Genomic DNA, 16468 nt, shown 5'->3' with positions numbered 1-16468 from the left:
CAAATTCCAATGTGGGTCCTTATTTAGCAGCCTGATAAGGTTAAATTCTTCTGGAATTGATAAAACATACAATGTTAGACAAAATCACAAACAAATGCTACAGCCAAAACCACAGAATTGGTTAAAACCTTTTACTGAGCATGAATATCCAATAAAACAAAATGGAAAACAAATTAAATGGGCTTATTTCCTCATTACTGTAGCTCTATACTGAAAACTAGTGATGTCACAAGTACTGGAGTTTTGTTTCAGTGTATTCAGAATATGAGCATGATAAGGAAAAATACTGTGGCATTTTACCAATATCACAACTTTCAACCAGAGAGCATCAATGGGACTCAGCATTTGATTATTGATCTATAATGTAAGGTTAAAGTTCACACCTATACTGGTGTTTTGCTAAATTAATAGTAAAACAAATTCCTTCCATGTAATTTGTACTCACTTGGTTGTTTATCAAATCGAGCTAATCGTTTAGCTATTTGCAGGAGCTTATTGGTGATACTAACCTACTTGCACTGCTGTGAGCCTCTTAAGTAGGAAAACTGGGATAACTCAACCTACTCAGATCGCCACCCACAGGCTTCTGTGTATTTTCACTCTTCAGTATAGTTATACACTCAATTAAGTGAGCATATCTGTAGAACTGATTTGTAAAACATTTGGGTTTTGCCAGAATTTATATTGCTAATGAACAGTTATCTCACTTTTTAATGACACTGAAGGCCAGTTCTGAAATGAACGACTGAATCTGTAATCTGCGACATGACACAGTATCCTATTTTTATTACAATGCTTTGCCTGAGCTTTTCCAAATCTGTCAGTGACCATTTTATCTTGGCCAGTAGTATTATAATGTATTCTTAAGATTCTATGATTATCAGTGATTATATATGGAGGCGTGACTCTGTCCTATTAATAAAATTATTTTTCAGCCGAATAAATTTAAATTTTGTAACAAAAACTCACAGGCACAGAAAAAAAAAGTTTGGATGAGAAAGCTGTCAGCACAATTTAATTTTTCTCTTACAGCCTGCTTGTGTTAGCTGGTGCATTTTGTTATGGCCTATGTTTTTTCACCATGTAGACTTTAAAATGTTTACCACCACTTGTTTCATTCTATAAGACAGTGTGTTAACCTAACAAGTTTAAATAAATATGTTAGTGAAAGAAATATTGTCCAAAAATGTGCTTCTTTGAAGAAAACTAACGACATTGCTGTGGTTCAGTATTCAGCCGCAGTACAGTCCTCCTGCCACAGGCGGCGCTGTGTGCTGCAGTACCACCACGTCCTGTCCACTTCCGCTGCTTGGGAGGACTTGTGTCGCAGATTCGTCAGAAATTTATATGTACGTAAAGTAAAAATTAGACTCTAAATCTTATTTCAGTTATAATATTCAGTTGTATTATGGCTCAAATCTATCGATAAATTAGTATATTTTGCTCCCCAGACGCTGGAGAAAATGGACGGACAGAAAGGCGGTAAGACTTTGAGCTAGCTTCAACTCGAATATGTTTCTCGGGTCTTCACGTTAGCTTGGGCCAAATCAAAATAAACAAACGCGTTTAGTTTAAAACTTATTGTTAAACGTGTTCCTGCTGGGATTTTCAGTCTTTAATTTTGTGTTCACGGTTATTTTGAGACTTTTTCATGTGCAGCAAATGTCTTCAGAGCCTGCAGAGTTTGAAAGCTTTGAGACAGCGTCAAATTGTGAGGACAAATAAAGATTATTGGCCTTATTTAAAGAAGTAAATACACCAACGAGCACTCAGAAATGGGTGCTGGCTCATCTTTTCACATTAGTCTGCTTTTAGTATTAGCTGCGTTGTCTTGTGGTCATTTAAAGCTGATATTAGTGTTTCAGCAACTGTCTTTTGTTATAAATTAGCACAATTCCAAGAAATGTCTTCCCATGTCATCTGTCAAAGGGATGGGTGCGAGTGAATAATAGTGTTATTTTAATGTTAGAGTTCAAACAGCCTGATTCAGTAGAACTGGATTGTGAAACCAAATCACAAGGTGAAACTGAACAATTTTAAAGAATCTTTTTTTTTTAATCGCCAGTTTTTTACTATAAACATACACATGCCATCCTCCATCACCTATCTCTGAGCAGCAAAAATGTGTCAAAGCCTGCCATTTTCCTCATTTTCTCCCTACCTTCAATTCTTGTTGCATATATAATATAGAAATACATAAAAAGAAAATAAAAAAATGTCAACAATTTAAACATTGACATCCACAGACACACAAACAAGCTAAAAACTAAAATCACATGTCAACCATAGCGTAATACAATATGTAGTAGGCAGCAGTTAACATTTGAATAGATTTTTTTTGTTTTTTCTTTGATTGCAGAGTCATTTTATGTTTCTTTAATTATAGAATGTTTTATAGATTAAGATTTTACTGTTGTGACACACATTGAAGCAGTTTTATTCATTTGTCTGCTTGGCACCTTAGATTAAATAGATTCTGTCATGCCATAGAAAAATTAGTTTCCATGAGATGTTGGAGACGAGTGACAGTTAGTTACTGGAATATCAGGTTGAGGAAATGCCTCCAAATAACAATCTTCTCCACTGTTTTGAAGCAGGCAAATTACGTTAATCTCTCACTTAAAAGTCCTCTCTGTTTCCCTCTCTCTTGCCCTTTGGCTCTGCCATATTTTTTTCTCCCTATCACTCCAGCTGGCTCTGTGTTCATGTGTCGGCTGTGCAACCTCTTCTCTCCCAGCCGCCCTCTGCTGCTGGCTCATTGCTCACAGCTTCACCCCCAGCAGGAGCCTCCTGATGACATCATCATTGCACTACAGCCCCTTGTAGCAGAGCCTGCGGGGACCCTGGCAGGTCAGATCAGCATGTCATTACCAGGACTGCTACTCTTTAAACATAAACTAAAAACCTACCTCTTTAGCCTGGATTTTGATTTAGAATGATTTATAGACATGATTTACTTTATTTTATTCACTTATTTTATCGTTGTCATGTTGTACATTTTTTTAAATCTTTTATTTTATTATTGTTAATAATACTATTTTCCCTCTTATTAGTTTTATTTACTTTTATCTATTTTATCAAGTTTTTTAGTCAATTTTTTATTTCACTCTTTTATTATCATAGTTCTCAAATCTATTTTATCTTATTACATTTTCATAACTTTTATTCCTTGTGTGCATTAGTCTCAAATTGTTTTACTATTGACTGTCTACATTTGCTTTGTCTTATTGGCTTGTCAGTCATCTGTGTACTAACTTGTATGAAAGGTGGTATCCAAATAAAGTTTGATTGATACTAATAGAGCTTCTAGAAAACATGTTTTATATCATAGTCAGAATCATTAAATTCATAATGGCAGGGATGCATTGGACTTTTACTTTTTTATGAGTCCAATTGTAAGCAAAGAATAAAGATGTAAACATCAAATGAAGAATATATGTTGATTGTGACAGAAGATCAATGCTATGGCTGTTTCATGTGGCCTCTGGATGACAGTGAAGTTAACTGTAATGTAATTTGGCTACACAAAAAATTATTGTTTTGGGGATATGTTGGTAAAAATAAAAAGATGGAATAAACCCAGCATTATCCAGTTATCTGATTTGCTGTCTTGTTGGCCCTCAGAGAGTCCAGTGAAACGAAAACGAGGAAGACCAAAAGGTTCCACGAAGAAGCGCACAGACTGGACAGAGGGCAAGGCTGACTCCACCCATTCTCTAGAGGATAAAGTTAGAAGAGAAGAAGAGAGGAATAAGGAGGAGGCAGACAGACAAGGTAAATCACTGGAGGGTGGTACTGTTTTTTTTTTTGTCTTCCATAATACTTATTTTTACATGCAGAAGACAGGACAAGCATCCTCTGCATGAGACCAGATTTTCATTAGAGGACATATGAGTCAATAAACCTTTTTTCCCAATTGTAAGGTGCCTCCTGGTTGTGAGAGATTTCACACATGATATTATCTGCTCTCACATATCACAATATCCTGATATTTTGGGATTGACTGGAGTGTTACTGTTTTTCAATTTGTCAATTTGTAATGTTTTTTTTAATTTAAAAAAACATGACATACAAATGCTCTGACCCTTTTCCCTTTTTTCTCTTTTCCACTTCTAGGTGAAAATGATAATGGGATATCAGGGCTGGAATGTAGAGACTGTCATCGCTTGTTCAGGAACAGACGACAGATCCTCAAACACATCTGCCTGAGAGAAGAGGAGGAGGAGGAGGAAGAAGAGAACGGTGAGGAGCAAGAAGGAGAAGGCAGAAATGTAAAATAAGCATGAAGCAAGAATAGGAAAGTTAATATGTGTTTAAGACGCATTCAAAGTTGGGGTGGTCTGAGGGAGTATGATACTATAATTACAGGTTCCTAAATATTACTGTCTTAACCATAGACATTGATGAAAAGTACAGAGGAATGTCACTTATACACATTTATTTTCTTGGTAATTCCGAGGATTCTGATTATTAGACATCATTTTCAGGGAGCGTCTGTGGTGGAGCAGTAGTTGAGGATACTGAAAATTTGGACCCTGGGGGAGCTGATCCAACTCAGATGCACCAAAACCCAGCAGGACCAGGATTTGTGAGAGAAAAAGGTTAGTTTAAGATCAGGGGTCCGTTTCACAAAGCAGGTTCAACAAACTCTGAGTCTAATCCTGAACTCTGAGTTGATCTACTCTGAGATAAGAAACTCTGAGAGTTTCCGGTTCCAGAACAGCTGATTTGAGTCAGTTTATTCAACTCGGAGTAGTTTCACCTGGAGTTAAGCGCGTGCACCACAACTATAAAAAGCCAGCATCAATGGAGCCCCGATTCAACGAGTCACCATGGCAACGGGGAAGAGGAGGGCTGCGTTTTTCGCCCCACCAGAATTAGAAATCTTAATGCGATAATACGGCGAGTTTTGAACATGTTTTCAAAAAGAAGTGCAACACCGCTGCAGCTGCAAAAGAGAGGGAAACGGCGTGGGAGAACATCGCTGCTCGGGTCAATGCGTAAATTTAAATGTAGTCCTTTGCAATCACAATAATATTACAGAGGAAAACTGCTTGATTGGATCGCCTATTAATTTATTTTATTTAGGTCCAATCCCGCGAGGGAGAAGCGCACTTGGCAGCAGTTTAGGATAAAATATAAAAACATTGTTCAAACAGGTGAGACCTCGGCATAATCTCATGGGGGTACCTCACTTTGATCATTTTTTACATTGTAAAGTAAATATTAATCGGCTGTTTGACTGTGCAGTTGTTTTATCCCCAACATAATGCTGGTTTCACACACATAAATGTCTTCTCATCTACATCATGTTCTGTTAAATAATTAATCCTATTTAAATTAACACAGACTTCTACTCAGCCAACAGAAAGAAGGCAGATGTCCGTAAAACGGGTGGTGGTCCAGCACCGCCACTTCTAACGGAGGCAGAGGAGCTGGCCCTAAGCCAGAATTTAGGAAGGCCAGTGGCTGGCCCCGACACTGTACAAAAAACTTCCGTTTGCAAAGAAACGCAGCGCAACACACAATATCTGCTGGGATGTGAGAGCATGATTACGATTAGTAATGTTGCAAATGTAAGGACGGATTAGGTTGTGTATGTAGATGATGGACTGTGACGTGAAACGGTACCGCTCAAAAAGATAATTGTCTGGAAATGCTAGAACATCTATGCGCGGTCTGATAACCATCTCTCAACGAATATTTAATTCTCTGCGCAGTAATGCTGCACCTTCATCCACGGGATCGTTATCAAAAGGACATGCCATGTTAGTGAAAAAGTCGCCACCTACTGTGCTTAATGGACTTCTAATATACTGACTCTGATTTTTTTTTTTAATGATTTTTTTAAATGACAGACGGCAGAAGTAGGCTACGCCAAAACTCACCTGCTGACTGAATGAATGAGGAAATCAAATGGAGTGTGTGGCTCTGAAAGAGGGCGGAGACTGAGAGAAACTCGAGGTTCATTGAGAAAAACCTGGTCCCGACCAGGTTAGGTTCATAGAGTCTGTTACTACGGTAACTGACCAAGAGCTTAAGTTACCCCTCTCTGTGAAACAGGCTAGAGTTATCCCTCTTTCTCTGGTTTGAGTTACCTCCCTTTTTGAAACGGAAAACTCAGAGTTTCCCTCATTTCAGGGTTAACAGACCCTGAGTTTTCACTAAACCTGCTTTGTGAAACGGACCCCAGGACGTGGTTTCTTCACATTCATCCTTACCAGGAGAGACACCTAGTGGCTGCTCTAAAATTAGCACTACATGTGATCTGTGATGAATCGTGAAAGTTTGTAATGGACATGTATGTTTGGCTGAAAGACGTCTGCAGGCATTTAACCTACATAAATAATCAGTGTTACTCACACTCCTGTGTTTGTTTAAGTAGAGATAGGTTCAGTTTTATTTAGTTTTATATTTGTTGTCTGACCCTTTCTTGTTCTCTCTCTGCTTGTAGGTGTGGGCAGCGGACAGAGAACCAATAAGAGAAGTCGGATGCTTTCTGAGGACCGAAGCCGCATCTCCAAAGAAGGAGGCCTTGCAACAGGCAACAAAAAGTCGGTCGTCAGTGTTGTTCTGAAGGAAGATGAAACAATCCCAGGTCAGTCTGAGAGAGCTTTGTTTTGAGCTAGTTTTTACATTTTCCCTAACAGCTAACTAAGTTTTATGTATTATGTGTTACCTTTAATTCAACAGGTGTTTCTAAAATGGTTCCAGTGGAGGACAGTTCAGCAGAAACAGAGTGTGTATCCCTCCAAGCCAAGCCTCAGGTGAGCCTAGGAAAATCCAGGAACTTTAAAGTGTCTGTGCACCCAAATTATAAAAAGATATTCTGTATTTTCATACTTACCTCTAGTGGTATGTTGCTGTACAGATAGTTTTAGTTTAATTTTCCCAAGTTTTTGATTATTTGTCTCTTTCTGGTCCACCACCCTGAACAGTGGAAGTCAAAGCAAATTTCTGTGTTATAGAAATTTACTTTTAAAATTTTCAACAGCAACATCTCTTTCCAAAAATGGTGTTTTGGATAGTTCACAGAACTCAGTCGGAACACTATTCATGGAAACTACTATCTACTGAAGAATTATATAGAAAAATCTTTATGAACTCAAATGTGATTCTGTGTTGCAGTGTGTGTTTTGTTATAGTCTGGTTTATATTACTATATAATATTTATTTGGTTTGAATTTATCCATGTATCCTAGTATTATTTGGGTTTATTTATTTGTTTTGGGGGGCCTTCAGCACTCTGCAGTCTTCCAGAGTCAGCCACAAGACATTGGAAGTGAATCAACTGCCTGTGAGGACAACCCTAAAGCAGACCAGGAGCCAAGGTAATATAATGGAAAATGTCCATCTCACCTATAATTCTTAAAACGTATAATATAATCGATGGTCGTAATAACTTATGGAAAAAAGGAAATCTGACATTGATGCATAACTTATCACTGTCCACAATACAAACTGATTTAACATTGAAACACACTGGAAATTTGACTTATCAACTGCAAATGATTTTGTACAGGATTCTGCCATTTTCTGCTTGTGGCAGTCCGATCTATCCATGTTATCTGCTGTCAGCAGTCTGATCCCTTTGTTTTCTACTTCAGTTCTAACCCGACCTCCACAACAGTAACAGCCAGCAGAGGCTTCCAGGAATATTCTATCAAGCAAGATGCTACCAAGTACTGTATGAATATTTCCTTATTAAATGTATTCATTTTATTTTATAGTACTTGTAGCTGTGTTTGGACGTAAAGTGTAGCTCAGTGCTTTTGTGTAAACTACAAGCTACATAATACTGTAAATAAATCTGAGATATAAAGAGATGTTTGGCTTTTTTTGAGCTGTTAAAAGTTATAGCTTGTTTGCTTATTAGCAGTGTTATTATGTGTGCAGGCTAGAACCAGTCAAATAAGTTCATCTGTTTTATTAGCTTCAACAATAACCTCCACTGTTGCAATAGCAGCGATAATGACACTGGTCATTACTGGTGAATGTAATATTGTGACTCTCTGTCTCCCAGTTTACTTCAGAGCCAGTTGAAGATCTTCGCCTGTGAGTTCTGTAACAAGATCTTCAAATTCAGACACTCGCTGATTTCCCACCTCAGGACACACACCCAGGAGAAACCGTTCAAATGTCCACATTGTGACTACGCGTCAGCCATCAAAGGTAAACCCAGACTCACTGGCACACAGGAGAAACTGTTTTGTAGTCCACACTGTGATTTCAGTGTGATCTTTTAAAAGTAAGAGGTTACACACAATCAAATTGTTAACTTAATATAAGAATAACACCCATCACAAAATACCTGTTATTGCTGTGACTGCACCACTGCTGCAACAGCAATTTCAAAATCATTAGCAGATGCATTTTAATCCAGTATAATATATTACAAATTACAAATTAGCCAGGAAATGTCAAGAAATGAATGACTGAATGAATGAATGAATGAATTTAGAGAGGGGGGAGTTCCTGACTGGACTTGGGACTGTTGTTGCAGATTAAGGTAACGTCTTAAACCCCTTAGTCACAGGGCGTCCTAAATACAACTTACTTATGGTAGTTTCCAATTGATCTTTCTGGGGACCTCACTATATATTTATTGTTCCATTACAATTACTGCTCATCCTGTAATTGTAAATAAGTTTGGATAAGACTGAAGTGATCCCACTGAGGAATACAATACTAATTAAAAGGCAAAGAGAAATTACTGCAAGCAAAATTATTTGTAAAACACATAGCAGAGCCTGGTAACTTCTGCAACATTAGGATTAATACATTGTAAGAAAAATACAATTATGATATTTTTTGAATTACTGTAAAAGCTGCCAATTTACTTACTTGATTTTGTCTTTTAAAGCCAACCTGAATGTTCACCTGAGGAAGCACACAGGAGAGAAGTTCAGCTGTCAGCACTGTCCTTTCAACTGCCTCAGCCCAGGACACCTCAAGGTCTTATTATAACTTTTTTTTAACTGTAGTTTATATATTGTATATGTATCTTCAAGATCAAATGTGGGTGTTGTAGTATTGGTGGTAGCTGAATTTGTCAGTTGGTTTTTTTTGGTTATACTGGTCCAACACTGAGAAAATCGAAATGACGTTGACTCAATGTCGTGATTGTGCCTTCGGATCTTTCTCAGTTGTTTATGGTTTCTACGTCTGAATGAACTCATTTATTGTTATTATTTATATATTTATTAACTCATTTATTTCGAATGTGTAGCTGCACTGTTGTCCTGGTTGTAAATCTGTGTTTCTGGCTCTGCAGGTCCACATAGAGCGAGTCCATTTGAAGGTGAAGCAGCACTGCAGCTTCTGCCAGAAAAAGTACTCGGATGTGAAGAACCTGCTGAAACATATGGAGAAACGGCATAACCTGAAAGACCCTGTTGTCTCCCAGAACTACCAACAACTGAGGTATGATCCACAGTATCTAAATATTTTACCTTCCTATCCAGCTATTTAACCCACCATCTGTCCTTCTAATCTACTTCTCTTGTGTAGGCTAAAGACTCGTCAGGGCCTCAGACAGCTCCTCTACCACTGTCCTACCTGTAATCGACGCTTTAAGAACCAGCTGGAGCGGGAGCGCCACCTGTTGGTCCACGGGCCTCAGCGCCCCTTTGCCTGCTTGCTTTGTGACCATGCTGCAACCAAGCTGGCCGCCCTCGCTGCTCATGTCAGAAAGCACCCCTTTCTATACGTGTGCTCTGTGTGTGACGGGAAGTTTGTCAGCTCACAGAGACTAAAGAGTCACCTTAAGGAGTCTCACCTTGAGCTGGACCAAGAGCAGGCTTTTACCGACTGCATCAACAACAGCTTCTATCTGATGCAGCCTGGAGGAAGCATGTGGGGAGATGAAGAGAGGGAGGACACAGAGAGAGGGATAAATGAAAAGGACAGGGTAGAGCATGAAAATGAGAGGAGGGAGGAGGGTGTAACAAATGGTGTAGGAGGGGAGGAGTTGAGAGATGGAGAAGGGGAGCAGCTTCAAGGAGCAAGAGGGGAAGAAGAGGAGGCTAAATCTCAGGATGAAAGTGCAGAAGAACAGCAGGTGATAGAGGGAAAGACGAGAGAAGTAGGAGATTCCCAAGAAGTGCTCCATCAATCCATTACTATAGAAACCACAACTCCCTCTGACAGACAGGAGGAAGAGCATGTTGAGTCTTCTGATTGGTCTGAAGTGACAGTGGCGGAAAGGTCACAGGAAAACACAGCGGACACATGCACCTCTGGAGATGGCAATACACGTGGACATGAGGAGAACACGCAAAGCTTATTACCATCCCAGGAAATTCACACCCCTCCTTTGGAAAACACACACAGGAGTCCAGAAAACACGCACCCAGCTGATGACAACACATCTGCAGCCAAAGACACAAACGCATCTTCGTCATCAGTAAATACAAACTTGTCTAATTTGGGCGTACACACACCTTTGTCATCAGCACCTCCAGAAGAAGATAACCAGACTCCACAATCAGAAACGGTAAATTAATAATACAGGTATAATCTGCTGTTTCTTGTTTGTCCAGCAGTTTTTGAAATAAGCATAAATCAGAATGATTCAAATATGTGTCATTAGATTTCTGTTAGAAATTGGTGACATAACTGGGGGAAACCATTGGTCCAGTCTAATGGTATCTCTAATTTATTTATTTTCAAGATTATTTTAAATCTCTGTGCTTTGAAGATTATGTGTGTTTGATCTGTTATTGATTAGTCCGCTTGCTCACCGCAATGTATCAATGTTTTATCAAGTTGATTTGAATGGCTGCTAGCTTTAACTATTTCACACTCATGCTTTCTTGATCCTATTATATTGTACTAGCAATTATTTAATTAGACTAGACTACATATCAGTTATTCATTCATTTATGTGTTTGAAATACTCATATTAGAAGAAGAAAAAACTTTTAATCATCATCTAATTTTCTCCTGAGAGTCCTGTAGTTTTCCTCATGTTGAGTTTTTGGTCCTGGCAGTCTGACTTGTTCTTTGCTTTCTCCTGGTAGGTGTCAGAGGTTTTCCATCAGAGTGCGTTCCAGCAGGTGTTTTCGTCTCTTCAGAAGACTCTGCTTGATATGGAGACTTTCCAACGGCTCAGGAAAATTTACGGAGACCTGGAATGTCAATACTGTGGTGAGATGATGAAACCCTCTCGAGCATGCTGTTTTTGTTTTGTCCTGTTATTTTATCTTTCATGTGACTTTATAGGTCATCTTATTATTTATTACTCAGCTTTTCCTCTATCTGGTGTGAGTGTTTAATAGTGTCTGCTGGTTCTAATCGCATTCGTTTCTGTTGCACAGGTAAACTGTTCTGGTACAAAGTCCACTATAACGCGCATGTACGTACACATACCAAGGAGCACTTGCATTATTGTTCAAAGTGTAGCTACTCTTCCATCACCAAAAGCTCTTTAAAACGACATCTGATCCAGAAGCACAGCGGCTTGCTGCTGCCTTGTTCTAATCCCGGATGTAAATACAGCACACCTGACAAATACAAACTACAAGCCCATCAGAGGACGCATCAGGAACAGGTAACCAGCTTTCACCTGACTGCAAAAATCGTTTTTTTAGCCTGAATCAGGGGGAAAACTTTTACTGCCTATTATTTCTGTAAGAGATGCAAAAATTGACTCTTGATTTTTCTTGGTTGTTGTTGTTGTTTACAGGCAAAGAGTGTGACCTGTCCTGTCTGCCATCACAGCTATCCAGAGCACAGACTGAAACACCACATTAAAACAGTCCATCCTGGTAAAGGACACACAAATATATCTACAGACATAGACCTAGACACACATACACATACTAACCTGTTAATGTTTGTTCACTAAAAACAACTTCAAACCTGTCCTTTAAAACAGTGTTTGAGTGTTAATATTCACTGCTGCTGAGAGAGAAACTGACAGCTCTGTTGTGGGCAGGTTATCACTAATTTTGCAGTATGTCATCATCTATTTCTATTATTAGGAGATTCATTGTGATGATGATACTGTATAATGTGGATGGCATTGTTTTATAGTACAACTTGGCCAAGCGTTAGTTATTTATAACTGCAGTATGTGACATTAGATTGACAGTAATTTGCTGTTGACAGTTATGCAATTTCATCGCGTGTATGTGTGTGTGTGTGTGTTGAACAGATACAGTGCCTGTGCAGGGTAAAGGGCTGATGGTGAAGCGTGCAGAGAAGTGCCCTTACTGTGATTCTTACTTTCTAAAGAACAGCAGTGACTTTCAGCAGCACATCTGGGCCCATCAAGGTATGATGCCCCCTCTGTCTTTAACACAAACAAACACACACAAACGTCACACACACAAACAGTCTGGAGCAACACATCTGGACTCATCAGTGCACATTGATTACTGTGTGATCTGAGTTCCCATCTGTCTCTCTTCCTCCTGGCTACTCTCCAGGAGGATGGACTAGACTGAAAACACGCTGCAGACATTGCAGGAGGAATTTGGCCTGTTGGTCAAGTGACTTATAAAATGATGAGAACCTAAACAAACAAAATCATCCATGTGTATACTGCTGGCATTATCTCAAAAAAAAAAAAAAAAAATAGAAATCTGGCCAAGAAGATTGGCAGAAGTTACTCAAAAGTTATGAGACATGCTGTTTTTTTCCAAGGACTGTTTTTCTCTTACAGTGGTCTCTTGGATACAAAAGTTACACATGCAAAACATGTGTAACTTTTGCTACGCTGTATGTTTGTTTCTCTGGGAAGCGAATATAATGAGAGGCTGAAATCACAACATGGCTGAAATTGTTTCATACATAAACCATGGCTACTCCAGCTGTAATTAATGATTTGTCTCGAGGAAGTGAATTGTTAGTCCTACTCCTCTTCTTCTCAGTCCCTTGATTACCTTGATGAGCTGTTTACCTTGAAGTTACATCTGTCCTGAGGCTGTTGTAGCTGCCAGACAGAAATCCAGCACAGGTGTTGTTGAAGCTCTTAGTGAATTCAGCCAATTACCAAGACAGTCTCATATTTAGCATCTTTTTCAGCATATTTTACTGTCAAACCTTTCAGTTATTGATGTTCCCTGACCAATTTATTTTAATAAGTTGACAAATTTTCCATAAATATGCTCTTTCTCTTTATTGTTTTGCTGGTAAAGTGGTCATTTGTGGTCATGTGTCTGTGTTTTGTAGGTTTGAAACCATACCTCTGCACAATGTGTGACTACGCAGGCCGCAGTAGGAGTAACCTGAAGACTCATATGAATCGACACAATAAAGACAGATGTCACGTCTGTGATCTGTGTGGTAAAACGTTCAAATCTAAAGTCACTTTGAAAAGCCACAGACTGAGCCACAGCAGTGAAGGTATGCACGATCTGCTCTGTCACCGCTGACAGTGTTTTTTTTATTGTTATTTTTGTCCTGCTTATTTATTTGTATATTTTTGATTATCCGTGTTTCACTGATTATGGACTGTATGTTATTGCTCTGCTAGACTTGCAGATATTTTAGGAAGCACAAAGTGATGATTTAAAAAAAGGACTATGATTTTTTTTTTGTCCAGGGAAACGGTTTCAGTGCACAAAGTGTGACTTCACCTGTGTCTCTAAACCTTCCTTGCTCAGACACATGGAGCAGCATGCTGAATTTAAGGTCAGGATACACACAGACTTGCAGCCTCAGTATGTAGAATATCCATTATATCATACTGCAGCTGTGCGGCAGAATATCAGTGGAATGATAAGATATCAACAAAAAGAATTTGTCTAAAACCTCGTACTGTAACCACCATATTATTCTGTATTATTTTGAAGTTTTCCCGTGTTGAATATATTTTGGGAGAGTCACAATCAATGGTGCTAACCTGATCAGTTGACAGTTGACAGAAATCTTTGCTTTTCCAAAGTCAGCCGTGTCTTACAGATATTTCATTTGCATTGTGTTTGCATCTGTCTATGTAGCCGTTCCGTTGTGCCCACTGCCACTACTCCTGTAACATTGCTGGTCCCCTGAAGAGACACTACAATAGGAAACACCCAGATCAGAAATATCAGAACGCTGGACCTGGACTAGCTGACCTAGATGCTTTGAAACAACAAGGTCTGATATCTGCTCTCACTGCCTCTTACTCATTTTGCTGTAGCGGGACATTTATACAGTGTAAAGCATTTTTAAAACATGGTTGATATTATGGTGAAGACTCTCAGCAATGGGAATCTATATAATTACTCTTATTAATCACATGTTGTGTCCATGTAAGTGGACTTACTGTCAGGCAAAATTAGACATGTTGGGTTTGTACAGAACAAAAAGTCTGTTCAGCACAACCATACATAGCTTTTATATGTGCCTGTGTTTAGGTGGAATGAAGTGTCCTGAATGTGAATTTATTTATGGCACCAACTGGGAACTGAACCGCCACCTGAAAAGCAAACATGGCCTGAAACTGGTGGAGGGCACCTGGGAGGTAATGTCATTAAAACTAATATTTCTGATTTAGAGATTTAAAAACTGCTGCCAAAATATCACAGAATAACACAGAAAAACGTGTTAGCTGGAACGTGTCAGCACATAATACAAGTATCAGTCGTTTTTATTTGTCACAGCCTGTATTTTCAGGATAATACAGTCTCTGTCATATGTATAAATATCTAGGTGGGGGAGGCAGTAGAGGCCCAGTACTTGCCCGTGGAGGATGAAGAGCAGCTGACAGAAGCACACGTAGCAGCCCTGCAGGACAACGGTAACAGCAACACTGATAAACATACAGTAGATACATTAGTCAGCCAAATAGGCACCTTTTTCAAATTGCACAGATAATTGGGAGAAATGCTGTTCATAGTTACGTTTGTATGTGTTATACCATAATGTCATATATAATACATTTTGTGCATTAGTACAAATGTGTGTCTCTGTGTTTTCACGTATGCAGGGGCAGTTAATATTCTCCAGCAGATCACTGAATTCAGTTCAGAGGCTCACAACGCTGTCACTTCCATGGTTGCCATGGCTCCAGGCACCGTCGCCGTCGTAGAACAGGTAAACAACAACGTCACATGTCTTTCTCGGGAAATCATAAGAGGTTAAAATGTTAAAATGTTGACACTGAGTTGTGGCTGAAGTTGCAGGTGGCTGAGGAGAAGGAAGTCTGCAGCAACCAGCTGATGGTGGTGAACGCAGAGGGGGATCTAACTGGTAACCAGGTGATGGTGGTGGAGGAGGGACACGGCTTGGAGGCCCTGACAGTCCTCACTCAGGGAGAAAACACTCACCACTATATCGTCTACGTCCAGGAACATACTGTAGAAATCAACTAGCATTTCACCACAAGACTGTCGATCCATCAGTACTGAGTGGATCAGTGAGTATCAGTAGATGAGTAAAGTAAAGCAACATAAAATGTTCAATAAGCAATAAAATCAGGATTTAGTGAATGTAAGAATTCCTTTCATCATATTTATTTTTTAGTCACTTGGTAATTATGAAAACAATAAGTGCAATACTTGGTTGTGTGATAATGTGACATATTTTGTACTTACAAAGCATATTTAAATAAAATCCCTGTCCTGCACTGGTTGATGCATGCGAGTGGCCTCATTTTCTAAGTCCAAGTTGTTGATTGAGTTCAGTTCAGTTGTTTCTCAAAATGAAACTCAAACATTTCTTCAGGTTTCAAATTATGACACATTTCTAATATGTATGAGATAAAACTAACAGTATAGACTATTTGCAGTGTACCAGTTCTACAGAAGAAAGTGCTGAATGTTTTGAATAAAATGAAAGAGGAAGAAACAACACCTTGAATTATAATCTCAACATAGTGGTTTGTAGCTTGGAAATGATATTGAATTGTATCAATCAATCAAAATTTATTTATATAGCACCTTTCAAACAAACCAAATGCAACTCAAAGTGCTTTACAAGTGACTGACAAAACGTACAGGATTTTAAATATGGATTTAGAGACTAATGCACACCAAAATAATTAAAAAGCAAGAGTTAATTGAAAAAACAATAGAAGATGGATAGTTAAGATCATAAAAGATTAGAGATAATACAATACAATAAAAATAATGAAAAATAAAATCATGAAGTACTTTACAGAATGAATAGATTATAATAAAACAGTAAAATGTTAAAATAAAACTAAAATTAATAATGATAAATAAAAGAGGTATGTAATAAAACCATAAAATTGTAAAACACTACATAAAAGAAAGACTAGATAGATGGGTTGTAGATTAGGTTTAAATATGTATATATATGTATATATATCTCCAGCTCCTCTCAGATCCTCTGGAAGGCTGTTCAGAGATTTTTGTTCTGCTTTGTGGAGCAGCTAAAAAAGAAGAACCAGAGGATCTGAGAGGCCCTCCTGTTTCATACACTAAAAGCATTTCTGAGAGGTAGTCTGGTTCAAGATCATGCAGTACCTTATAAACTAATAAAAGAACTTTAAAGTCAATACAAAAACTAACAGGTA

General features: G+C 38.5%; 1 protein-coding gene across 4 annotated transcripts; it reads left to right on the top strand.

Moving 5' to 3' along the window:
• The first annotated feature begins 1266 nt into the window (after positions 1-1266).
• LOC122987662 (zinc finger protein ZFAT-like) lies at positions 1267-15556 on the top strand. Of its 4 annotated transcripts, XM_044359652.1 has the most exons (25): positions 1289-1349; positions 1452-1482; positions 2692-2850; positions 3625-3774; positions 4117-4242; positions 4488-4601; positions 6455-6598; positions 6694-6767; positions 7243-7331; positions 7608-7682; positions 8024-8172; positions 8864-8955; positions 9275-9423; positions 9511-10495; positions 11022-11148; positions 11319-11551; positions 11687-11768; positions 12158-12277; positions 13177-13350; positions 13550-13638; positions 13947-14085; positions 14346-14452; positions 14641-14728; positions 14918-15024; positions 15108-15556. In XM_044359652.1, exons 2-25 carry the CDS (start codon positions 1464-1466, stop codon positions 15300-15302), a joined length of 3786 nt encoding a protein of 1261 aa, XP_044215587.1. In that variant the 5' UTR covers positions 1289-1349; positions 1452-1463; the 3' UTR covers positions 15303-15556. The 4 variants fall into 4 exon arrangements, with proteins under 4 accessions (XP_044215588.1, XP_044215587.1, XP_044215586.1 ...); XM_044359653.1 differs by lacking the exon at positions 1452-1482 and having other exon boundaries at positions 1267-1349; XM_044359651.1 differs by lacking the exons at positions 1289-1349; positions 1452-1482 and adding an exon at positions 1525-1711 and having other exon boundaries at positions 15114-15556.
• Positions 15557-16468: the final 912 nt, after the last annotated feature.

The sequence above is a fragment of the Thunnus albacares genome, chromosome 8 (genome assembly GCF_914725855.1).
Source record: "Thunnus albacares chromosome 8, fThuAlb1.1, whole genome shotgun sequence".
In the NCBI taxonomy this organism is placed as follows: Eukaryota; Metazoa; Chordata; class Actinopteri; order Scombriformes; family Scombridae; genus Thunnus; species Thunnus albacares.
The sequence above is the reverse complement of the archived record's forward strand: the minus strand, read 5'-3'. Positions and strand labels throughout refer to the sequence as shown.